Raw genomic sequence first — 25,965 nt, forward strand, 5'->3', positions numbered from 1 at the left:
AAATCAGTCAATTGAAATACATTTATTAGCCCCTAATCTAATGATTTCACATGACTGGGCAGGGGCGCAGCCATGCGTGGGCCTGGGCCGCCATAGCAGGAAGAGAATGGGTCCTAGCACTGACCCCTGTGGGACACCACAGGTTATGGTGGACTCCACTGATCTTGCCTCACCAAGGGTGGCGCACTACTTGTGGTTAGAGATGTAGGAGGTAAACCATAGAGAATGGTACCAAATGGGGTGGCTGCAGTTTTATGGGCTCCTGACCAATTGTGCTATTTTGTGTGTTTTTTTGTAGTTTTCTTCTTTTTTTGTACATAATTATTCCACCATCGTTTATTATGACCGAAAAGAGCTTCTGAACATCAGTACTGCGATTACTCACCTCGAACTGGACTAGGATTTTTTCATTAATGAGTCAGACACAAAGGATATACTGCTCCTCCTGGACCAGGCCCAAATCCCTGTCATTTATATGAAGAGGAGACGCCGATACAAAGGTCGAAGAGCCAGATGGCTGGCGAGACTGCGCTGGCGAGTAGATAATCCGCCTTTACCCTCCGTTTTACTGCTAAACGTGTAATCACTGGAGAATAAATTGGATGAGCTCTGTAAGATAAGGAGGGGTAGTGTGTCTCTTTGATAACAACAGCTGGTGCTCAATCTCGAAATATTAAGGACGTCTCATGGTTTTGCTCGCCTGAATTAGAGTGTCTCATAATAAGCTGTAGACCCCACTATTTACCAAGAGAGTTTTCATCTATATTCTTCATAGCTGTCTATTTACCACCACAAACCGATGCTGGCACTAAGACAGCACTCAGCGAGCTGTATAAGGCCATAAGCAAACAAGAAAATGCTTATCCAGAGGCTGTGCCGGGAACTTTAATGCAGGAAACCTAAAACCCATGTCACATGTGCAACTCGCCCTCCATTAGGCAAATCTGACAATAACTATATCCTCCTGATTCCTGCTTACAAGCAAACACTCAAACAGGAAGTAGCATTGGCGTGGTCAATACGGAAGTGGTCTGATGAAGCAGATGCTAAGCTACAGGACTGTTTCTGGAATACGTTCCGGGATGCATCCAAATGCATTGAAGAGTATACCACATCAGTCACTGGCTTCATTAATGTATCGACAACGTTGTCCACACAGTGACAGTACCGGTACCCCTTCTATATACCCTCATTATTGCTATTTTATTGTGTTACAATTTTTCCTTTAGTTCAGCAAACTTTTTTTTAACTCTGCACTGTTGGGGATCGGTGTGTCCCCATGGGACGGTTGAGCTAACATGCACTAATGTGATTAACATGATGTTCTAATTAACAAGAACATTTCCCAGGACATAGACATGTCTTATATGGGGAGAAAGCTTAAATTATTGTTAATCAAACTGCACTGTCCAATTTACAGTAGCTATTACAGTGAGAAAAATACCATGCTATTGTTTGAGGAGAGTGCACAACAACAACAAAAACTTTAATCATGGCAACTGGTTGATACATTCACCTCTGAAGATAAATAGCATACTTAAATTCAGCAATCTTGCTCTGATTTGTCATTCTGAGGGTCCCAGAGTTAAAATGTAGCATAGTTTTGTCAAATAAAATCTATTTTTATATTAAAATGTAGGAACTGGGTCCTCTTTAAGGAATACCTAGGATAGGATAAGTAATTTGTAAGTCGCTCTGGATAAGAGCGTCTGCTAAATGACTTAAATGTAAAATGTAAATGTACAGTTTGAACTTCTGCTATGTCTGCCACCTTGCTTCAGGTCCTGAGTTACAGGCAGTTAGATTTGGGTATATAATTTTAGGCAAAAATTAACATAAAGGGTGCAATCCTTAATTAAGGGCTTGTAAATAAGCTTTTCCCTGTTGTATTCGGCGAATTGATTAGAGTTTAGGGCAGTCCCACAGATGGCAGTGTGCTCTCTGAGGCGCTGCAGTAGAATGTGTGATCAACTGTGTCGAAAGCAGTACTACGGTCCAAAAGAAGGAGGAGTCAGAGTGGGGTTAGAGTTGGAGGATACAATGTTCTCTCGGATGGTGTTGATTTTAGCCTTGAAGAACTCAGAAAATCTGTTGCATTTTTCAGTAGTTGCTGTCGGAGGGCCAGAGTCTGTAGGATGGAGATGACGACTGATGGTGGAAAACAAAGTCCTATGATTTCCTCGGTCGTTGTCAGACTAGAAGGTGGAGTGGGCTGCTTTAAATGCTTTTAAATAACAAGCCTGGTAGTCTTTATAGACCAGTAGATGGACAAATAGGCCAGCACTTCTCCACAGACACTCTCGCTTGTGGCCATGGGTCTTCATGCTAAGCAGTTCCTCTGTGAACCATGGGGAGAACTGTTGGAAGGATATTTGGAAGGATAGTTTTTCAAGGGCAAGGCTGTTTAAGGTGTTCCTTAGAGTGCTGTTATACAGGTCAACCATCTATCTCATCAGGGATATCAGACTCATGAAAGTCAGCTTGTAGGGCAGGGCAAACAGACTCCTGGAAGACGGACGTGTCAAGGGACATAGTGCGCTTATAGCAGAGCTGAAGTGCAGGAGTACTCACAGACACTGTAATGGCCCTATGGCCAGATACACATCTCATGCACATCCAGGTCTGAGGCAGGGACGCCTCCAGTGATGAAGTCTAAATAGTGTTAATTGCTGAAGGATGGGGCTGGAGAAATGTAGCGACTCTCAAATTCATAGACAGAGCTATGGATGCAAGGACTGACCATCCATGAGATTACAGTTTTAACCATGTTTTGAAGCTATACAGTGTTTGTTTACAATTACTTTGTTTGAAAACAAAGGAGTAAAACAAGTTTATATTTTGGGTTCTGATGGGGTAAGAAAATTGTAAAATTATAAATTACAGTGACAAGAAAAAGTATGTGAACCCTTTGGAATTACCTGGATTTCTGTATAAATTGGTCATCAAATTTGATCTGATCTTCATCTAAGTCACAACAATAGACAAACATAATGAGCTTAAACTAATAACACACAAATTATTGTATTTTTCTTGTCTATATTCAAATCGAAGTTTATTTGTCACGTGCGCCAAATACAACAGTGAAATCCTTACTTAATACATCACTTAAACATTCACAGGGTAGGTTGGAAAAAGTATGTGAACCCCTAGACTAATAACTTCTCTAAAAGCTAATTGGAGTCAGGAGTCAGCTAACCTGGAGTCCAATCAATGAGATGAGATTGGAGGTGTTGGTTAGAGCTGCCTTGACCCATAAAAAACACTCACAAAATGTGAGTTTACTATTCACAAGCAGCATTACCTAATGTGAACCATGCCTCGAACAAAATAGATCTCAGAAGACCTAAGATTAAGACTTGTTGTCTTGCATGAAGCTGGAAAGCGTTACAAAAGTATCTCTAAAAGCCTTGATGTTCATCAGTCCACGGTAAGACAAACTGTCTATAAATGGAGAAAGTCCAGCACTGTTGCTACTAGTGTCTGTCCTGCAAAGATGACTGCAAAAGAGCACAGCTCAATGAGGTTAAGAAGAATCCTAGAGTGTCAGCTAAAGACTTACAGAAATCTCTGGAACATGCAAACATCTCTGTTGACGAGTATACGACATGTAAAACACTAAACAAGAATGGTGTTCATGGGAGGACAAATTATTATTTTCAATGATGGCCTAGGAACAGTGGGTTAACTGCCCTGTTCAGAATGACATATTTTTACCTTGTCAACTCAGGGATTCGATCTTGCAACCTTTTGGTTACTAGTCCAACGCTCTAACTACTAGGCTACCTGCTGCCCCATTGCTGCACGTCGGAAGTTTGCAAAAGTGCACCTGGATGTTCCACAGCGCTACTGGCAAAACAGATGAAACTACAAAAAATGGCACAGCACACCAACATCAAAACCTCATCCCAACTGTAAAGTATGGTGGAGGAAGCATCATGGTTTGGGGCTGCTTTGCTGCCTCAGGGCCTGGACAGCTTGCTATCATCGACGGAAAAATGAATTCCCAAGTTTATCAAGACATTTTGCAGAAGGATATAAGGCTATCTGTCCGCCAATTGAAGCTCAACAGGAGTTGGGTGATGCAACAAGACAACGACCCAAAACGCAGAAGTAAATCAACAACCGAAGGACTTCAACAGAAGAAAATATGCCTTCTGGAGTGGCCCAGTCAGTCCTGACCTCAACCTGACTTAAAATCCAGTGGCAGGACCTCGAGCGGTTCACACCAGACATCTTAAGAATATTGCTGAACTGAAACAGTTTTGTAAGGAGGAATGGACCAAAATTCCTCTTGACCGTTGCGCAAGTCTGATCCGCAACTCCAGAAAACATTTGGTTGAGGTTGTTGCTGCCAAAGCAGGGTCAACCAGTTATTAAATCACATACTTTTCCCACCCTGCACTGTGAATGTTTACACGGTGTGTTCAATCAACATGACAAATGATAATTGTTTGTGTGTTATTAGTTTAAGCAGACTGTGTTTGTCTATTGTTATAACCTAGATGAAGATCAGATATCATTTTATGACCAATTTATGCAGAAATCCAGTTATTTCCAAAGTGTTCACATACTTTGTCTTGCCACTGTATATTCTTCAATAATCAAATATAGTATATATCATGAATTGAAATGTCAAAAAATGCACGTAGCTCTTGCAGATTGCCCCTTTAAGGTTCATATAACCATTAAAGTAAAATAGTGTGGTATGTATTGAGTCATGATGAAATGGCTTCCTCCACTGACAGATGTATAAAATGGTAAATGGGTAATCTACTCAAGGAACAAAAGCTTCCCATAGTTGACAGCTGCTGTAGCTACAAGAAACAAAGTATAGTAACCACTATAACCCCCAGCTGCTCATGTTCACAATTACTTCAGGTAGGGAGTGAGTGTCACTGCTCAGACAGAGGTGAACTCATACTGTACTACAGTAATATGCAGAGGAGGTCGGTTAACAATCCCATTTGTATGACTAGCCCATGGATCACAATGAAATGTCTGAATGTGATGCAACTGAAAACCGATATGTATTCAAACATTAAACAGAAAACAGGGTCTGCTACTCCGTCCACTGAGAGCTACCCCCATATCCGCAGCATTGCATAACATCTACCATATTGTATGTGTAACAACACCTTAAAGCGGCATTCAGCAGTTGAAACAATAACAAAGCCGACTCCCCGCCCCGTTTCGGTAAAAAGCTGAAGGATGGGGCAGGAGAAATGTAACCAGTCTCAAATTCATAGACAGAGCTATGGACGCAATGACTGACCATCCATGAGATCACAATTTGATCTCATGGAAATATGGTTTCCATAGGGCCTAACCCCTAGGTGCACGTTTTGGTTTTTGCCCTCGCACTACACAGCTGATTCAAATAACCAACCCATCATCAAGCTTTGATTGTTTAAATCAGCTGTGTAGTGATAGGGCAAAAACTAAAACGTGCACCCAGGGGGCCACGGGGCCGAGTTTGGGAAATGCTGCTCGGAAACACTGCAGCCACTGAGCTTAATGTCACCAAGTGCAGCCAGCCATGAATGGGGATGCTGCCCCCAAGTGGACATAAAAACACATATCTTCTAAGGCTGTTATTCTATCTCTCAGAGAAAGACAGAAAGTGAAAGAAGGACCTCAGTGTTTCACAAAATGAGTGAATTCAGTAAGATGTTAGTGCACTAACTGTAAGTCTCTCTGGATAAGAGCATCTGCTAAATGACTCAAATGGAAAAAAAAGTAATGCAGAATCTTTAGTAATGTTAATTGTGTTTATGTGATGGGTTTGAATCTGCCCATGACAGGTGAGAGGTAGGTAGTGCTATGCTGGTAATAATTAGTTGCATGCTTGTGTAGTGGCACTGACAAAATGGTGGTGGTATGCTTACGTATGATAGTAGTGCTCAAGGCTCTGAGAGCAGAGCCACTCCTGGAAGGCAAAGTCTCGCAGCAGCTGGATATGAGCCTCTGCGATGTCCCTCCAGCGCCGCTTCTCTCTCACCACGTACTCCAGACGAGTCAGAATACTCAGGCTCAGCTCCTCCAAAGTCTCCACATCTCCACACACAGACAAATCAGTCAGAGCAGAGAAGGATCTAGTCTATAGCCTGCCTTATCATAAACTAATTCACCTCAACAACACCAGATTGAGGCCAAGATAAGAATATACTCCTACCTGCAAACAGGCAGGCCCTAAATCACTAAAACCACAACATCATGAGCTTTGGGAAGTTCCACTAACCTAAAACCAAGACCTCTACCTCTTCAACGGCAGAGAATGAGATAAATCATTGGCTGAACATTCAAGAAAATATCCTTTGAACTGTGTAGGCTTTTGTACAAACTCCAATGGATGAGTAAATTCAAAGATGATCAATTCCCCTTGTTGTAAAAGAACTGGGATGCTGTGAATCAACTACAGAATAAATCAATGAAGATGTTACTGTGTTTGGTTGCAATCACATTAGCCTCTGGCTTCTTTACATCAGCAATAGTTCAGAGATACCAAACTGACACTGTTCCATGTCATTCATAAACGCTGGATCAAATCAAGTTGCTGATATTTTGTCAACTGACCTTCAAATAAGTGTTTGTATTCGGAGAGACTGTGGCCTTGAATCCATTCTTCAATCTGACTTTCTTTGCCTTTCTTCCAGCGCACTTCCCAGAAGAAGATCCACGAGACTGAGCAGAAGAGGAAAGTCAGCAAAAAGCGGAGGTCCATCAGACCATCTTCAGCTCTGACTCAGACTCTTCTGCTCCCCACAAAGGCTGGGCCAGATCCAAAATACTGCACGATAAAATAAAACGTTGCAAATCATGTTCATTCTCCAGATTCTTCACTGGTAAAGAGCTATAGCACAAACAACAAAAACATCACAGGTTTAAGTCAGGCAGCTCATGAAAGGTACGCCTAAACAATGACTGAGACAACTAAAAAGTTGTGACCATGCTCATCTAGCAACTCAGGTGCTTTCATTATGCAGTAGCAGCATAGCCGAGAAGGCATGCATGAATGATAATATCTCACACTGGAGGAGTGTTGAATGATGGGATAGGACATGTAATCCAGATGACATATGCATGAACTGGCAAGGTTATTAAAATGTCTCATTAATTTTATCTCATAATCTAAACTAAAGACCACCAAAGTCCACAGCGACAAAAACATAGAATAAATGCATTGGCAACACCCATAGATATAGATTGTCTACAAGAACAACATCCCCACAAGATACATATTTGCTACAGCACCCCTAATGATTGGTGTACAAAATTCCCCACCCATTTCCAGACTCCCCACCAACCACCAGTCACCCACACTTCCTGCAGGGCCGTTATTTCCTTCCCCCACACTTTTTAAGTAGGCACACCGGTAACTAATCAGTGTTGAGGTCAGGATAAAGATGAGTCTGTGACAGTAGGAGTTAAGTATTTGGAAAAAGTGCACCCTTGCCTTTTGGCTGATCCATTTGTGGTTTCAAGGTGGGTGCTGTGGAGTCAGTGAGGGTAACCAGAAGTGGTCTTGTGATAATTGTTTGTGTTTCTGCTGGGCAGAGGGAGCAGGCGCTCCGCATTAAATTAATGTGGGTAAGAGATTTGTATTGCTCAAGAAAAAAGTGATTACTGGAATAGCAGTAAATGTAAAAGTTACCTAACCGAAGGGGAAGATTCCGGTGTTTGTGATGCTCGTTGTTTGGTGCGACGCAGACAGGGTGGTAGAATGGTGAAACAGAAGTCGTTGTCTGTTCTTTTGAGTTTTGTTTGAGTCTTTGCCAGACAAAGTGATGTTAGGATATGTAAGTTAAACTGTACGAGGTTTTGTGCCGACTACATTACGTTGTTGCAGGTGTCAAGCTTATGGGCATGTGGCAGCTGTGTGTAGGAGGGAGGTTCCTAGGTGTGCAGAAGGGCATTAGACAAAAGACTGTGTAGAAATGGGGAAAGTAGTGGTATGTGGCAATTGTAGGGGTGCCCATGGGCCTGGGGATCAGAAATGTCCTGTGCGAGAGGCAGGTTGAGGTTTCCAGGGAAAGAGTAGTGCAGAAGTTGTCATATGCTACGTCAGTGAAGAAAGTAGGGGGAGGGATCCTGGAGTGGAGTGGTGTCAGTAGTAGATCTGTACCAGTACAGAGGGATAGGATAACAAGTGATAGATGTTTCAGTAAGACTGGATTTGTAGCATTTATAGCAATGGTTATCAACTGTACTGCAGGGATGGAAGGTCATTTGCAAACAATTGAGGTTGTGGTGGCAGCTGCAGAGGTATTTGGGTGTGCGAGACTTGACATCAGAAGAATTACATGGTGTGTTAAGTGATGGTGTCCCATCCTTTCAGGTTGTTGGTCTGAAGTAGGACTAAATAGATTTAAATAGTGGAGTAGTGTGGTATTTAAAAAAAAAGTTTGTGTGTAGTGATCTTTTATTTTTTTCCCAAGCAAAGTATATGGGAGTTGTACTCCAGTCTAGTAGGTGGCAGTAATGCAACATTTATTAGATGCCAACCACCCTTACCCTCATTGAAGAAGTAATCAATGTTGATACCTCATGGACTGGTAGTGTGATGTGTTTGGAAGATATGTTATGTGGATGAGTTACTAAGTTTGTCCTCTTTCCTTTTGGTGTTGACTTCCTTGGTCAGTGTGATTTGTTTGTCTTTTGTCTGACCACAGCCTTTGTTAGCTTGCCTTAGCCATTATACTAACGTTATATTATCACAGTTCTTTGTACACATCTGTGGTGTTAGGAGTAATACTTATGTGTTGTGCTGATGTAGCATATTCCTTATTTGATTCCCAGAAACCATCCAACTGTCATCATAGTTTAATAAAAGCTCAAAAGGTAACCCTCTCTGTGTTTTTGCAGACACACCCATTTGCATTGCCTCCCACACATCCCTTAGTTTCTTTTACCTATTTTTCATGGTGCCGAAACCTGGGTTGGTAACGTAATGGGGGAGGGGACTACCAACCAGCTAAGCTTTACCCAGGCCAGCTACCAGTCCAGCCTTACCAGGCCCCCTACACATACCTTGCGCCGCCGGCCAGCTACCCCCAGCCAAGATGGGAGGGATACCAGTTGCAGGTGGTTCTACAAAAAAAACATAAATTCAGAAAAATATTAAATCAAGTTTTTTTGTACAGAGTAAGATCTTGTTTTGTACAGAGTAAGATCTTCCTCTTGCATGCGTGTAGATCTTTGTTTTGGTCGCACTGTGATGCGCCGTCATCTACTTCTACACGTGGCTGCGTTGCATAGAAATGTCTAGTTCCTGCAAAGATGCTGGGAAATGCTAGATGTGGTTTGCTGGCTTTTGTAGAACCACTTGCCACTGGAAACTAAGATACTTTTAAAAGTGACTCAAAAACTAAGTAAGTATCTCCATGAAAAGGTTAATTTAAAAATCTACGGTGGCGGTTTGTATGGGGCTTTCCTGTAATGGACACCAAAAGTCATTGACTCCCGAGTGGCGCAGCGGTCTAAGGCACTGCATCTCAGTGCTAGAGGTGTCACCACAGACCCTGGTTCGATTCCAGGCTGTATCACAACAGGGCATGATTGGGAGTCCCATAGAGCAGCCCAAAATTGGCCCAGAATTTGTTCTTAACTGACTTGCCACTACCTCAAGCTCAACCTCGACACGACGGAGCTCCTCTTCCTCCCGGGGAAGGCCTGCCCGCTCAACTTCTCCATCACAATTGACAACTCCACTGTGTCCCCATAGCAGAGTGCAAAGAACCCTGGACAACACCGTCGTTCTCTGCACACATCACAGCAGGAACTCGCTCCTGCAGCTTCATGCTCTATGACATCCGTAGGGTACAACCCTACCTCACACAGGAAGTGGCTTGAGGAAGCGGCGCAGGTCCTAATCCAGACACTTGTCTTCCATCTGGACTTGTGCAACTCACTGTTGGCTGGGCGACCCGCGTGTGCCATCAAACCCCTGCCATTTATCTAGAACGCTGTAGCCTGCCAGGTGTTCAACTGTCTCAAGTTCTTCCATGTCACCCCGCTCCTCCGCATACTACACTGGCTTCCAGTCGACGCTCGCATGGCACTTGCTTATGGAGCAGCAAGAGGAATTGCCCTTCTCGAAATTCAGGTTATGCTCAAACCCTACACCTCAACATGATTATTCTGTTCTGCCACCTCTGGTCTCTTGGCCCTCCCACCCAAACAGGAGGGCAGCTCAACTCGGACCAGTCCAAGCTCTTCTCCGTCCTGGCACCCTAATGATGGAACTAGCTTCCCCCTGAAGCTAGGACAGCAGAGTCCCTGCCCATCTTTTGAAACCCTCTCTCTTCAGAGCATCTTAAATAATGACACAGCACCCCCTCCTTTTTGCCTTTTGTGAACTATACTGAACAAAAGTATAAAAGCAAAAATGTCTACGATTTTACTGAGTTAGTTCTTAAGGAAATCAGTGAATTTAAATAAATTAATTAGGCTGTAATCTACTGAACTGGAACAGGCTGCCAAACCAGAGCATTCCAAACATGCTGAATGGGTGACATGTCTGGTGATGATGCAGGCCATGGAAGAACTGGGAAATGTTCAGCTTCCAGGAATTGTGTACAAGCCCTTGAGGCATGGGGCTGTGTATTATGCTGAAACATGAGGTGAGGGTGGCGGATGAATGGCATGACAATGGGCCTCAGGATCTCGTCCCGGTATCTGTGTATTCAAATTGCCATAGGTTCAAATCAAATGTATTTTAAAAAATGCCTGCCCACACCATAACCCCAAAGCCACCATTGAGCACTCTGTTCACAATGTTGACATCGGCAAACCGCTCACCCAAACAATGCCATACATGTGGTCTGCAGTTGAGGCCGGTTGGGCGTACTGCCAAATGCTCTAAAATTATGTTGGAGGCAGCTTATGGTAGAGAAATAAAAATGAAATTCTATGGCAACGGATCAGGTGGAAATTCCTGCAGTTCACATGCCAATTGCACACTCCCTCAACTTTACATCTGTGGCATTGTGTTGTGTGACAAAACTGCATATTTTAGTGGCCTTTTACTGTCCACAGCACAAGGTGCACCTGTGTAATTATCATGCTGTTTAATCAGCTTTTTGATATGCCACACCAGTCAGGTGGATGGATTATCTTGGCAAAGAAGAAATGCTCACTAACAGGGACGTAAACAAATTTTTGTAGAATATTTGAGATAAGCCTTTTGTGCATATGGAAAATTTCCGTGATCTTTAATTTCAGCTCATGAAACTTGGGACCAATACTTTGTTGCGCTTTATACTTTTGTTCCGTGATCCCCCCTTCTAGCTCTGACTTTGCTGTTTTTTGAGGAAAATGTACTGTGACATGTGGTTGTCCCACCTATCTACCTTACCGTGAATACATTAAATCGCTCTGGATAAGAGCGTCTGCTAAATCTAATGAAATTTGATTTCTATGTGCCGAATAGAACAGGTGTAGACTTTACAGTGAAATGCTTACTTACAAGCCCATAACCAACAATGCCGTTTTCCCTTAAAAAAAATAAGAAATAAAAGCAACAAATAATTAAAGAGCAGCAGTAAAATATAAATAGCTAGGTTATATACATGGGGTACCGTTACAGATTCAATGTGCAGGGGCACTGGTTAGTCAAGGAAATTGAGGTTACATGTAGGTAGAGTTATTAAAGTGACTATGCACAGATAACAGAGTAGCAGCAGCGTAAAAGAGGGGGGGGATGCAAATGGTCTGGATAGCCATTTGATTAGATGTTCTGGAGTCTTATGACTTGGGGGTAGAAGCTGTTTAGATGCCTCTTGGACCTAGACTTGGCGCTCCGGTACCACTTGCCGTGCGGTAGTTGAGAGAACAGTCTATGACTAGGGTGGCTGGAGTCTTTTTAGGGCCGTCCTCTGACACCACCTGGTATAGAGGTCCTGGATGGCAGCACTGATTTTCGGGGGGGCTTAGCCCTTTCCACACAGCCCCTCACCCACTAGGCTTTATTTGTTTTGCGTTAAAGTCTGTTCCACATTTGGGGCGGCTATAGCAAATTCCCCACCCGCTTCCAGTCGACCCTGGGGGGTGGTACTTCCTTCCCTACACCATTAAGTAAGCACACCTGCACTTAATCAATGTTCATACCGCTTGGGAGATGTTATGTGCTAATATAGACTTTTCCTATTATTTTCACGTGGATGATTTATTTACTAAGTTTGTTGTCTTTCCATTTGTTGTTGAAGTCCTTGGTCAGTGTGATTTATTTGCATGGTGTTTGACAACTGCCTTTGTTAGCTTGCTTTCGTCAATGTTGAGCTACCTTTGTGTGTATGTGTGTGTGTGTGTATGTATATATATATATATATGTGTGACGTGTTTAGCTATTATTCATTCTGTTGTACTGATGCAGCCTATGCCAACTATCATCCTGATTTAATAAATGGCTACCCTCTCTTTGTTTTTGCAGACACGCCCATTGCGTTGCCTCTCACACATCCCCTTAGTTTCTTTGAGCTATTTTTCCGATGGGGAAACCTTCAAGGGTGAAATTATACTTGCTTTGCATATGACCCCTAATGAATGACAACTAGGTCACGGAAGCTCTCTATCAATAAGGAGGTTGTTGGGCAACAGATCACAGACCTGATAACTCCAGGAACGCTGTAAAATGAAGAAAGTTTAAGTGATCAATATGCCTTGCTAAATGCTGGCTCCTTGGGTGTACGTAATACGTTACCTGGCTGGTTGGAAAAGTCGATCAATTAATGAGACAGCAGCAGGTAACTGACGTTAGCTCAATACTCCATATGTGTTTAGATAATACATCAATATCGACAACCAACGTGATTCATGTGTTTTAGGCTATGCACACTGGCAGGGATTATAGTCAGCTAGCTACAACATAAATTCCTTCAGGACAAGTACAGACTAACTGGCTAGCTTGTTGCTGATACTGTAGCCTACGTTAGCTACCTACGACGTACGTTAAGCCGTCAATGTCAACTCAAAATCGAAATGTGGTATTCCAAAGCCAAATTCAGTGTTTCAAAACATGTAATAATTCACCGCTCACGCATAGCTACGTTCAAATACATCAGATAAATCCATTTTAATTTTAAGAATAACAGTCCTACCTTGAATGTATTTATTATATTTAACTAGCTAGCGGCAACCGGAAGCCGAGATGCGCAGGGAAACAAACGTCGATTGTTGATGACGTTTAGACACAGTCACACGAGGGCTGTAGGCAGTTATACAAGTCAGCTGTTGTATTTTTAAAAACAAAACATGGTAAGTCGTACGATAATTTAGCAAAATACAAGGCCATCATTTAAATATAGACCGTGGTTCTTGATTCGGCAGTTGGAGTAATTTGAAATCTATTTCAATTGATGGGAGTTCGTATACCTTTTTTTGCTCTGCTAGCTTAGCTAGCTAACAGTAGTCACTTGACTGGAGCTAACTGAAGTGTGCATTTTTGCATAAACTTAGCAAACGCTATTCTTTACTTCTGACTTGTATTTCCATATGTTTACTTTAGGGGAAACGGAAGACAAAGAAGTTTGCTTCAATGAAGAGAATGATTAGCTTGAAAGATCAGAGAATGTGAGTCTCTGCCAATGATGTTAGCTAGCACGAATATGAATCATTCACACCGTCTAGTTTGACTGATAAACCATGCCAATTTTGTGGATTAGCTAAACGTCAAGCTAACAAGTTGGCATGGATTGTCAGAAATATCAGATAGCTAGCTTCCTTAGACTCACTAAATTCTTTAGTTTGACTAATACATACTTTATCATGATAAATTCCAGTTGAGTCCTCACGGTATTGACTCTTGGGTTTCTTTAGAAACGAGAAAGATCGTGCCAAAGTACAAGTGACAAAGAAAAAGGATCCATCAGAAATAAAGGAAAAAGAAGTGTAAGTAGCTTCACAATTAGGCTGGTTGCCATCTCTGTTCAGCTATTAGAATATACTCCTTTCATTTGCCAAAGAGACTGACTGGCCTTTCAGCAATCATCAAATAGGAACATTCTATCGTTAATGAGCCCGAGGAGATCAGAGGATTTTTTATCCTGATTTGAGAACTCTCACAGCTATCATCCAATCACGTTTGTACAAATTACACTTGGGAAAACATTCTAACTTAATTTATACATTTGATTGTAAACATTGGGCATTATGATGTAATACATTTCCTTGTAAACATAAACATTAGGCACATGGAGAATAGAGGATTCCCGTTCATTTCATTTTTGCCACCAGCCAATGTGATTTCATCACACGAGAAGTTATTGTGTGATGTGGAGATGCATCAATTGTGCAAGAAGCGAACAGTGAAGATGTGTAAATTAAAGTTAATTCACTGGCTGAGCTATTAATCCACCATTTGTATGCTATCCTATGGATTAGTCCTAGCTTACTATAGTTTAGCATTATGTATAATGTAGCATATGCCTACTTATTGATGGACTACAGCCAAGATTTGAAGGCGAGCCTAGGTTATGAATACGTTTTTAGGAAGAAATATGATTTGTGAGTGTCAGATGCTCTGGTGGCTATGATTGGTGGGTCATTTTACGTTGTCAGTGAGTTTGAATTATTTTCTAAAGTAGCCTGTCTGTACTCCCAAGTCATGGTGATCAGCATATGTGCGATGAATGACGACAGGTGCCAGTTTTGCGTTTCTTTTCTCTCATTAATGGGATGTAGCTGAAGAAAACACAGCTCGATAGAATCTTGTAGGCTAATATTTTCCTTATTATTTCTCTCATTGCGGAGTTCTCTCTAGCTACTTTGAGCAATGGATGCCGAAAGGCCAGTCTCTTTGGCAAATGCAAGGAGTGGAATGTTAGCTAAAAAGACTGGTACCCAGACTACTTCACAAATATCAGAACAAACAAATGCACCCATAACTCTTAACTAATATTCAGTATATTATGGACAAATGATTGATTATAGGTCGATACCTTCTTACTGTGTGTTCACACATTTATTTTCCTACCTGCAGTCCAAAATATCCATCGTGCCTGTTCTTCCAGTACAACACTCAGCTTGGTCCCCCTTATCACATCCTGGTCGACACCAATTTCATTAACTTCTCCATCAAGGCTAAACTGGACATAGTTCAGTCAATGATGGACTGCCTGTATGCCAAGTGTGAGTATCTGGCAAAGTTTATTCAGCGTGAACTCAGTTAATGTAACTAAGGAATAACCAGTGTATTTTTAAATTATACTTTTGCTTGTTCAAGGTATCCCATGCATCACAGACTGTGTAATGGCTGAGATAGAGAAACTGGGGATGAAGTATAGAGTAGCTCTGAGGTAACTAGCTGTTGTGAAGACCCACATCCAGATACCCTACAGACATTCAGACGCATACACACACACACACGCTCTGAGGGTATTATCAACGTTCCGATGTATATGACGGATACATTTTCTGCCTCTGTAGGATAGCCAAGGATCCTCGGTTCGAACGACTGCCATGCACCCACAAAGGAACATACGCTGATGACTGCTTAGTTCAAAGGGTAACCCAGGTAATGTAGTTTAATCTACTAAATTGACAATGTATTACATTAGAAAAACTCTTTAGTCATTAGAGCACTGTGGTTTTATACCAGAGAAGAACACCAATTCAATCATGTATCTTTCACAGCACAAGTGCTACATCCTGGCAACTGTGGACAGGGACCTGAAGAGAAGGATCAGAAAGATCCCAGGAGTACCCATCATGTACATCTCCAACCATAGGTCAGAATTAATATCAGATTATCAGTGTTCAATTGGTCATTTGTGGTTATCACTGTGTTTTATAGCTAGTTTATCTCTCACTCATATAAAACGTCTTATAACATGATCTTTAAACCATGTCTAACTAATATTTTTCACAGGTTCAACATTGAAAGAATGCCTGATGACTATGGTGCTCCAAGATTCTAATATTCAGTTGATGGAATTTAAAAGTTGGACTGTGGCTTTTATCGAGAAGGTTTTGATTTGTTTACCTGCTTATTGTATATTGTTAAAGGACTTGAGTTTATGCTCTACATTTTTAGCAGAAATGGATGACAGAGTAATAATTTTGCAAATTTAATGACTGGTTTATTTCTTACTATTCCGAAACTGTTTTTCACTTTGTTCCAAAAAAGTACAAATGCATTCTGTCAAGGTGTGAAAATTGAAATAAATTAATGGAAGAAAAGTCTAATGTATCCAGTATTTTTTCTATCATAGTGTGAAGAGGTAGGCTATACGTCATTAGTCATGGAGAGTGCATTTATTATAAACCTTTAAATTGTGCTGCATTTCATAGGCTACCTGGTGGTTAGAGCGTTGGACTAGTAACCGAAAGGTTGCAAATCGAATCCACGCGTTGACAAGATAAAAAGCTGTCGTTCTGCCCCTGAACGAGGCAGTTAATCCACTGTTCCTAAACCGTAATTGAAAATAAGTGTTCGTTCTTGACTGACTTGCTGTCTGTTACAGCGGAGGAAATGTGAAGCCCGTTGAAACCGTCTGCGCATGCGCAGCTGCTATAGATCTGGGAGTGTCTGAGCGGCGCAATATTGTAGCAGGCATGAGATTAGCTCTCGCTACTCTGTAGCCATGGGCGTTCAAACTGGATTGATTTGGACTGAAACGAACAATATTGTGTCGTAAAATGGACTAGACTGGAATGCGGGCACTAACTAAGCGGAGTGTCGAAGAAATGTGATCGTATCCAATCTATCCCGGCGTTTTGGATATAGACCGAATGACCTCTGGGATAACGGTGCCGGGTATTGGTGGTTTTTAATACAAACTACTGTTTGTTGTCTGTATACCCTTTTGGAAGATGCTATTTCCCCCCCTTATGTTGTAGGCATTATGTGTATTCATAATTTCCCAATGTGCTTAGTTCAACTTCATTGTTGAAGTCTTATTTTCATGATGCCTAAAAATTCACGCATTTTCTAGTTTTAATAATATATTGTCTAGTTTCAGTATTTCAATGATTTACTTGTTTTAACCTGCATTGTGATGTTTCTAAAGTGCCAATAACATTATCGTTCAGACATGACTTGATGTAGGCTAACTATAATTCCCTTTAATCCCTGATTTTGCAAAAAAATAATAATTTAACTCATCTGACATAAGTGGACAATTGTAACAACTACTGTAGCTTTAACTCTGCATTTGGGTGGAACATATAATTGTGTGCAATTTTGTTCATAAGAGGTACGGTATTTGAATTTGGAGACTGATACAGCCTGCAGTTTTGCAAAGTTCTACATATCCAGCGTGTCATGAATTGCTCATGTTTCTCACCTGCTGTGGGAGTGTTACTTGCTGAGAAACTGCAATCGGATTGACAGTTAAAGGGCAGGGCACATAGGCTGTAAACCATCTGTGCCAGGTTCCAGGACTGGGGTCCCTTGTGTGGGGGGATGCTAAGGACCACAGTGGGGTGTGTGGGGGTGGAGGAGAGAGATGAGGATGAAGGTGAAGAGGATTTGCGGGACGGAGGGGTGCCCTTCTTCGTAAACAGGGGAGGCCTACCGGTGGATGAGGAGACTTGGGAGCAGATGTGGAGGCATGTGGCTCGGATTCACCCTGATGGGGAGGCCATAGGGACACGCATCCGGGGAGCCAGTGATCTGCCCAAGGTAAGAGCAGGTGAAGTCCTCACCTAGACACCCTACTCTGTTGTTTTCAGTTTGACAGCTCTACGGACTACACTCAGTCTATTTCAACAATGTGAAAGTAAAAAAGAATCAGCTTTTCCTCCCACTAGTATATAGTGTTCAATATGTATCCTAGTCACATTTATTTACCATAAACTATCATTCAAGATAAACATGCAGTAAACTATTCAGGAGGATATATTGTCCAATAGCATAGGCCTAGTATATGATGCTACATGCTTAATTCAATTTGCACTAGAGATGGGGTGACGATAACCCACTATGCAGAATGTTTTTAACTGACACAGTTACGACTCCTCAGATAACAAGTGGATGAAGCTGTCAAAATATGCAGCATTTCAAACCACACAGATATACATGCAGTCCGAACATGCCACTAGATGTACACGTGCTGTGCTGTCCAGATGAGGTTAAATGCTGTGTCTGTGCTCATAAGGAATTCCATTATATATTCAATTAATGTTGCATTGTGAGACTTGCTATATGGAACAATTAAGATAATGACCATGCCCATAAAGGATGGTTGTTAAGTTAAACAAGAGGACATTATCAGGCTCTGTGAATATAGGGATTGTGTGATCCTAATGCTTGTTGTTGTGCTTTGCCTCTTCCCCCATAGATTCCTACACCGAGTGTGCCTACATACCAGCCAACCACCAGTATCCCACAGCGCCTGGAAGCCATACAGAAATACATCAGGGACCTGCAGTATCCTTTGCCTGGAATGGTAGAACTGCTTGGTCACTATTACCAAGCTCTGGACCAATGATGAATAGCCCAGGTAGCCTAGATAAAGCTGTGACTGTTCATTGGAGCTGTTGTTGGTCATTGTCAGTCTATGTTTGATTGTTTATCCCAACCTGTCAGTCTCGATAACCGTTTAGGTACGTCAACAAAATGTACAGTAGGTTGATTATACATTAATAAATGTGTAGATATGTTAAATTCCATGCCTGATGCTAACACACTATGCTCTGGGTTGGAATTCAATATATGTCTCCTGAAATATGTGTTAGCCATGCACTCTATGTATTTATAAATAATTAATAGATATAGGCACAGGCTGATTTCATGCAAATGGAAACTGGGCCACACAGTAGATGTACTGAAGAAGATTATGGTGATTGGTAACTCACTGAGGTCCTTTGTAGCTCAGTTGGTAGAGCATGGCGCTTGTAACACCAGGATAGTGGGTATGATTCCCGGGACCACCCATATGTAAAATGTATGCAAGCATGACTGAGTCGCTTTGGATAAAAGTGTCTGCTGAATGGCATATATATATATATAAAACATAGTAAACTTATTATTTACTCTTACTCATTATTTTATGACAATATGTCACATCTCAGAATGTAGACCATGTTTAGACTATAATCTATTTTGAGCATAAACATTAGTATCTCTCAGCTCAAGGAGCTCATCCATAATTCACAAACGAGGAACTATGAATATCAGAGAGCACTTAACGGTGTTCATTCCCCATGAGAATACGTTCAGTGCACAACCCAGAGGGTCTGTTGTGTTTGGACATTTCCCATATTGTTTCACTCCCTCTGCATTTGTATGTACACTGAACAAAAATATAAAAGCAACATGTAAAGTGTTGGTCCCATGAGCTGAAATAAAAGATTCCAGAAATATTCCATACTCATAAAAGCTAATTTCTCACACATTTTTTAACATCCCACTTAGTGAGTATTTCTCCTTTGCCAAAATAATCCATCCATCTGACAGCTGTGGCATATAAAGAAGCTATGTAATAAACAGCATTATCATTACACAGGTGCCCCTTGTGCTGGGGATAATAAAAGGCCACTGTAAAATGTGGAGATTTGTCACACAATACAATGCCACAGATGTCTCAATTTTTGAGGGAGTGTGCAGTTGGCATGCTGAATGCAGGAATGTGCACCAGAGCTGTTGCCTGAGAATTTAATGTTACTTTCTCTACCATAAGCCGCCTCCAACATCATTTTAGAGAATTTGGCAGTATGTCCAACCGGCCTTACAACCACAGACCACTTGTATGGTGTAATTTGGGGGAGCGGTTTGCTGATGTCAATGTTGTGAACAGTGCCCCATGGTGGGGGTAGGGTTATGGTATGGGCAGGCATAAGTTACGGACACAATTGCATTTTATCGATGGCAATTTGAATGCACAGAAATACCGTGATGAGATCTGAAGCCTATTGTGAGGCCCATTTCTTTTTAAAGGTATCTGTGACGAACAGACACATATCTGTATTCCTAGTCATGTACAATTAGTATATTATGGCCTAATGCATTTATTTCAATTGACTGATTTCCTCATAAGAACTGTAACTCAGTAAAATCTTTGAAATTGTTGCATGTTGCATTTATATTTTGGTACAGTTTACTTAACAATATCCTACAGGTACAATCACACGGGAACACAGTTTTTTGAAATCAAGAAGAGCAGGCCTCTTACTGCGTAAGTTTCACAGTTTTTTCTATCCCATTCCTGTTTCCTAATCTTTTATTTTAGCTTAGCTCTTAGATTATCCTGAGTGGATCACGGCCTTGTAGGGATATTGTAAATGTCAGACAGTAAGCAACATGGCAGCTACCTGCCAGAGAGAATCTCAGGGTTTGGTGAAATAGCTTCTCCTGGGGCTGCAGAGGCCACAGTGGCAGCAGACAGAGGAAGTAGCTATGCATGTTTACCAATTGCTTTCATATTATGCTGATCATGACAGAAGCTGAAGGAATTGGATATCTGAATCTGCTGTATGTCTGTTGCACCCAAGAGCTTTGCGACCAGGAATTGTTTTCATAGCCTAATAGGATCTGTTTCCCCGGCAGAAGCTTCTAATGCATTTTGCTTACTCAGTTCTTGACATTTAGCACCAGATGGTTTTATTTCAATGTCTCATGCAAAATGCCAGTTTTAATAATCAAATGTATTTATTTTTCCTAAAGGACTTAGTCATTTTCCTTTTCTATACATAAAGATAACTAACCTGTAATATGTACAAGTGTCTTTCAGGCCTTTTAGAATCCATGTTTATCATTTCTACCTTTTAGAGTAGACTATTTTGTTGCCTTGCTTTCAGGTGTATTCTAACCCTCATATTCTGTGTAGGTTGATGGACATCGCCAAGGAGATGACCCGGGAGTCACTGCCAATCAAGTGTCTGGAGGCTGTGATCCTTGGGATGTATCCTTTCCTTTAAATAGCTTTGGTGTTCCATGTGAAAACTGTAATGACTTTCTTATGCCACTATTGTTACCTGCACATCATTTTTTTCTCATCTACCACACTCAGCAGCACAAGATTTTTCAATCAGGTGATAAATGATGACCTGGAAATGTTGTTTTCCAGATGAGTGCTTGTGGGAAGCTAAAAAAATAACATGGATTGATGCCTCAGTGTGGTAACAGGGATTTAGAGACAAAGCTTTATGGGCACAATCAGGGCATCCAAGTATTATGTGATTAGAACTGACTAGTGTGCTCAGTCTGAGAATACTGTATGCAGACTAATGTAGTCTTGTCTTAAAAATAGATTAGTGGAGCTTGAAAACAATTGTGGTTTATGTTTCCATGTAAAGGGGCACTCCAGTTGGAGCATGCAACCAGGGTCAGTGATAAGGTTTTTCAATGTCCTTGACCTTGCCTGTCCCAGTTACCTTACCAACAGCATGTCGGGTGTGGAGCGCTTCCCCCTCAGCTTTAAAACGCAGTTCTCAGGGAACCACTTCTGCCACATCGTGCTGGGGGTGCACAGCGGGGGCCGCTTCGGGGCACTGGGCATCAGTCGGCGGATGGACCTCATGTTCAAACCCCTGGAGTTCCGAACACTGGCTGACCTGGTGCAGGAGTTTGAGGGGGCCTACATGGGTTACTGGCACACCCTGAGGAAGGTGAAGATTGGCCAGTATGTGTCCCATGACCCCCACAGCGTGGAGCAGATAGACTGGAAACACTCCATACTAGATGTGGATAAGCTGACCAAGGAGGAAATGAGGAGAGAGCTGGAGAGGCACACTCGGGACATGAGGATGAAGGTAAAGGACCCAGGGACACAGAGACCATGTGTTAGAGTGCAGGAATGTGATGGGATGTACAGAACTAAGGCAGGACATGTGCACACATCTGTGGACTGAGATGGAAAAATGTCCATGAGCCAAACCATGTTAGGGATCCATGAAACAGACCTGTCAGCTTCCTAGGATTCTAGTGATTGCATTAGGTCCAACAGGCACTGAACTCCTAGTTTGTAGATTTCCACAGTACCAGTATGAAATTTAGATTTGTGTCAAATGAAATTGGGATACATCTGAGCTCCATGTTTTTGATTCATGTGATGGGGAAGCACCAGGGTCATTTGAATGTAGATGGAAAGCCCCTGTTAATCACTGAGATTCTGACTCCTTTTGACCCTCTGTCTCATCATGCATGATGTCATGGAGTTGACCTGCCATTTCATTAGCTATAATCCTCAAATGATGACCTCATGCGCTATCATCCCAAACAGTAATGAAAGGATCCTTAACGCAGGGCCCTGTGTATAATAAAACTAATGGGATGGCTTTGCTCTGCTCGGTTGTGCGCCATGTATGGCTGCCTCTATCAATCAATGGCTGATATTTTTAGGGAGCGGGCTCTCTCCCATTCACTGGACCCACAATCACATTAAAGATGCGGAGGATTTTACCATCATCACCGTCAACACTGTGCCTCCAGCATGTTAGGGCCTCTCATCGAGCAGCTCACCTTAGTACTACTCTAAGTAATTGAAAGCTGATGATCGGAGTGTTTGTTTGCTACTGACTTTCCTTCCACCTCGCTACTCTGCATTTATTGATGTGCTGTATTTTGAAAGACAAACGTTTAGTAATTGGAGTCTTACTTGAACTGCACTTCTCCTTAGTCTGTACAGAGGATATGACCAGAACTGTTTGTGTACCTAGTTTGTGTTTCCCCTTGTTGCTAATGTGAGGTAAACAGAACTGAGTGATTGTCTTTCAGATTGGGAAGGCTGCGCCCACTTCACCCACCAAAGACAGGAAGTGTAACATGGGCTCGCCGCACCGTAACCCGGGTAGCCCCATGCGCAGGAACAGCCGCATCGAGAGACGGTAATACTGATTGTGCACTATAGTCAGATATCAGGAGATGCTTAGTCTCACTATAGTCTCTCTGACAACACAGTAAATACTAATTAGGTCAATAAACAAGGTGCTAGCTGTAGTGGAGAGGGCTCTGCACTGATCTGAACAAGCACTAGAGGCTAGATGTCCTATGACGTAGTCCAAGAGGATTCTCTGAACAGTAATCTTTGTTGTGATCTGTCATGAAGTCATATCTTTTTTTTCTTTTTGGGGGGGTGTACAGTCCATCAGGAGAGAAGAAAGTTCTTGATCCGAAGTCCCCTCCAGACATGAATGGATATCAGATTCGAGTGTGAGGAAGATTTCACTTCATAAAATCATCCTGCAAAACAAGACCGTAGAATGGTAGGGTTCTGTACAACTAAAGGTTAGTTCCGGGGAATGGGCTTTTGTGTTCAGATTCGAAATAGGTTTGTACTGTGTAAGCAATTTATTTAGGGTATTTTGCATTCAACAAACGTGAGGTATACTGTACAGAGCATGGCCATGTCAATAACTGATTTTTGACTAAATGTAAGTTCAAAGCCTATAATTCTAAGTTCTCACAATGCTCAACTTTGGGGATATCAAACAGTTGTTTTACACAGCCAAATCCATTTAAATGAACTTGCCTAACTGGTTGGCCTATTCACAAGATCTCTTTGAAAAATAGACAACTTCTCTCCAAAAATGTGGCATGGGCCATTCATCAGCCCTGTGGTTATTTGTTGTTACCAGGCTTTTTGTAAAGCCAGAAGCTTGGTAGTGTAGTCCATTCTACAATAGGATTGGTTCAGACAGCATTTAAGGGTCAAACAGGCATTGATCATGTTTTTAAAGATGTTCTGTAGGGTTTTGTTAATATGCAATATTACATTTAGCTTATTTCTTAACATGTAAAGTGGTGCAATTGGAAATATCATAGCAGATATCCATGTTGTCAATCAGTTATTAAGAATGACAATTCTTGTGAGGATTATGTGCAATCTGTGTCTCCATGTTGTACTGTAAGTGTGTAAATACATTGAACCTTTAACCTGTTAGCCCTGCTGGACAGTAACTGCTTTTGTAGTGACTAGTTTGCAATCCACTTACCTTGTGCCTTTTAGGAACATTTTAATAGACAGTGATAAAGAAAACAAGTATTACTGGGTGAATAGTTTTTTTCAATTTCACTAGGAAAATACACTACAATCCATCTACACTATCCCAAATAGATGGTAAATTGAGCTATCAACACCTTACCCTGTGTTTGTGTGTTCTGCTATGGAGATGATGCGCGTGATTGAATATTGGGTAATTTAGTGTACAGTAGTCTATTTAAACCTCTCAAAGCATGAAAAGTGTGATATGTTTTAGGATAGTAAGAGAAAGTAGTCAGTGTGGTCAACAGAATTTTTAAATTCTGGGGTCACTCACAAGACAAAATCTCACACTCTCATAAAATGACTGTGCAACTAAGTGCGAAGGATGAAGTTGCAGCTGATATGGTTTGACATTATTTTGGGGGAAAGAGAGATATTTTGAAGGCAGCAGTTACTTTTTTATATTGACATGGTCTGATATATTTTTGCCTTCGTACAGTATAAATAACATTATTCTTATTATCTTAACACATAGCCTTATTGTGGTTGTCTAGCTCTATTTAATATTTACCATTTTTATTAAAGGTGCAAAGAGATTTGTTTACAATATTCTCATCTTCATTTTTAAATGACATTTAGGCCAGAGCACTTGAGAAATTGGAGTCTGCACCATTTAAAAAAAAAAAAATAGTGCCTCGGAGCACATTGATTGGTTGGGATTCCTTGAGCCTCTTTCATTTTAACAAAGAGGTTGTTGTCTTGTACCAAAATATTATATGACCTTTTATCACTATGTAGGACTTCCTATTGATTTAGAAATAAACTCTCCTCACCTCTCTCCCAATTAACCTGTTATTGTGTTGATTTAGCTGACTTATGTCATGGGTCAGATGCCTGTGAGTTTATTAGAGCTTCAGCTACATTAAGAGATCTACAAAATGCAACAATGGATCAAATGTAGAGCTAAAATCAATTAATACAGTTATCAAACAGTGTGCTGAGGATATGGAGGGCACACTGCCAGTCTACATACCAACCAAGAGTCCAAATTGGGCAGTGTGCACCCATCTCAAATACCTCTGCCACACACAGACGGACAATTCAAAGAATAAGGGACGAGCAATAAACATTTCCTCCTTTGATTGTCCACAAAGAAACCTTAATACAAATCCCATACTGAGGATCTGTGCACATTTATAAGACCATGAACAAAGACATCTGCTTGCAGCCACACTAATTAGAATAACATTTTCTGTATCTTCTCTGTTGCATGCTGGTACACTGTGAGAACTCCTAGCCCATTTTGGGCTTCAAGACATAAATCACAGGAGTTTTTTTATATCATTTTTTTCTCTGCAATTTTGTGTTTTTGTTCCTTAGTGCAAAGATGTGATGATGTCACTGAGATGTTATCTAAGGTGGAATAACAAGAAATATTGTAACCAGAAATCACCTGTACGGCTTTGTGACACTTGAAACTGAAATAAACAAGCAACTGGTATTTGACTAGATTTGTTGAAAATAAATGGTGTAACATTGAGTGATTATCGTACCTATTTTCCCATTCAGCAAATGCTTTATTTTTTTGGGGTACTGTGCTGGCTGTCTGCAGTGCACTGTACTGACGCCCAGGGATCCTGCTGCACATAATCAATTAAGTCTAATGGAAGCCTCACTGGATGGATAGTCTACCTGACAGCACTGCAATCGGCTAACAAGGCTTAACTAATGAATCGCTGCCAACCTGACACATTTCATCATATCATGGGAGCACAGAGGACTGCCATGGTTGCTGCTCTCCTGAACACCCAGCCTCTCTTTAACAGGGGAAATCCATACATGAGGTAATGTTTTGTGTTCGGACCAGGGAGAGATGGCAAGACTTTGATAGCTCTCATACAGCACAAGAGAATACTGGTGACTGTTCTCTTATGAAATTTCTCCTGTTAGTGTAAATTATAGCTGAATGTATAGCTAGCCGAATATACAGAATGTACTGAATGTATAGCTAGTCGAATATACTGAATGTATAGCTAGCCGAATGTAGTGCATGCATAGCTAGCCGAATATACTGAATGCATAGCTAGCCGAATGTACTGAATGCATA

At 41.4% G+C, this 25,965-nt stretch overlaps 4 protein-coding genes across 12 annotated transcripts in view; 3 read left to right on the forward strand and 1 right to left on the reverse strand.

Annotated features, from left to right (window-relative positions):
- The window catches only part of LOC118362166 (apoptosis-resistant E3 ubiquitin protein ligase 1-like), a 50,821-nt gene extending 37,655 nt beyond the window's left edge, over window positions 1–13,166 (reverse strand). The window contains exons 1-4 of one of the 8 annotated variants that reach the window (XM_052486198.1): window positions 13,095–13,163; window positions 9,028–9,087; window positions 6,574–6,787; window positions 5,886–6,054 (exon numbers count right to left, since the gene is read on the reverse strand). In XM_052486198.1, the coding sequence (XP_052342158.1) occupies window positions 5,886–6,054; window positions 6,574–6,721 (317 nt within the window). In that variant the 5' untranslated portion in view covers window positions 6,722–6,787; window positions 9,028–9,087; window positions 13,095–13,163. Of the gene's footprint in view, window positions 1–5,885; window positions 6,055–6,573; window positions 6,851–9,027; window positions 9,088–12,697; window positions 12,841–13,094 lie in introns of those variants that run through there. The other 7 variants (XM_052486197.1, XM_052486196.1, XM_052486199.1 and 4 more) reach the window with 7 other exon arrangements.
- Window positions 1–25,965, forward strand: part of rps6kl1 (ribosomal protein S6 kinase-like 1) — a 168,914-nt gene that overhangs the window by 108,729 nt on the left and 34,220 nt on the right. The window lies entirely within an intron of this gene.
- LOC118362480 (rRNA-processing protein FCF1 homolog) lies at window positions 12,592–16,173 on the forward strand. Of its 2 annotated transcripts, none has more exons than XM_035742835.2 (8): window positions 12,592–12,740; window positions 13,502–13,566; window positions 13,813–13,884; window positions 14,975–15,123; window positions 15,218–15,290; window positions 15,421–15,508; window positions 15,628–15,722; window positions 15,863–16,173. In XM_035742835.2, the coding sequence occupies exons 1-8, from the start codon at window positions 12,726–12,728 to the stop codon at window positions 15,909–15,911; spliced, it is 606 nt and encodes a 201-aa protein (XP_035598728.1). In that variant the 5' UTR covers window positions 12,592–12,725; the 3' UTR covers window positions 15,912–16,173. The 2 variants fall into 2 exon arrangements, with proteins under 2 accessions (XP_035598728.1, XP_035598730.1); XM_035742837.2 differs by lacking the exon at window positions 12,592–12,740 and adding an exon at window positions 13,147–13,251.
- LOC118362481 (tubulinyl-Tyr carboxypeptidase 1-like) lies at window positions 16,490–25,383 on the forward strand. The gene is made up of 7 exons (XM_035742838.2): window positions 16,490–17,617; window positions 18,276–18,364; window positions 20,055–20,111; window positions 20,763–20,837; window positions 21,306–21,687; window positions 22,652–22,761; window positions 23,018–25,383. The coding sequence occupies exons 1-7, from the start codon at window positions 17,399–17,401 to the stop codon at window positions 23,088–23,090; spliced, it is 1,005 nt and encodes a 334-aa protein (XP_035598731.1). The 5' UTR covers window positions 16,490–17,398; the 3' UTR covers window positions 23,091–25,383.

Source organism: Oncorhynchus keta, chromosome 29 (assembly GCF_023373465.1).
Source record: "Oncorhynchus keta strain PuntledgeMale-10-30-2019 chromosome 29, Oket_V2, whole genome shotgun sequence".
Classification (NCBI taxonomy): domain Eukaryota; kingdom Metazoa; phylum Chordata; class Actinopteri; order Salmoniformes; family Salmonidae; genus Oncorhynchus; species Oncorhynchus keta.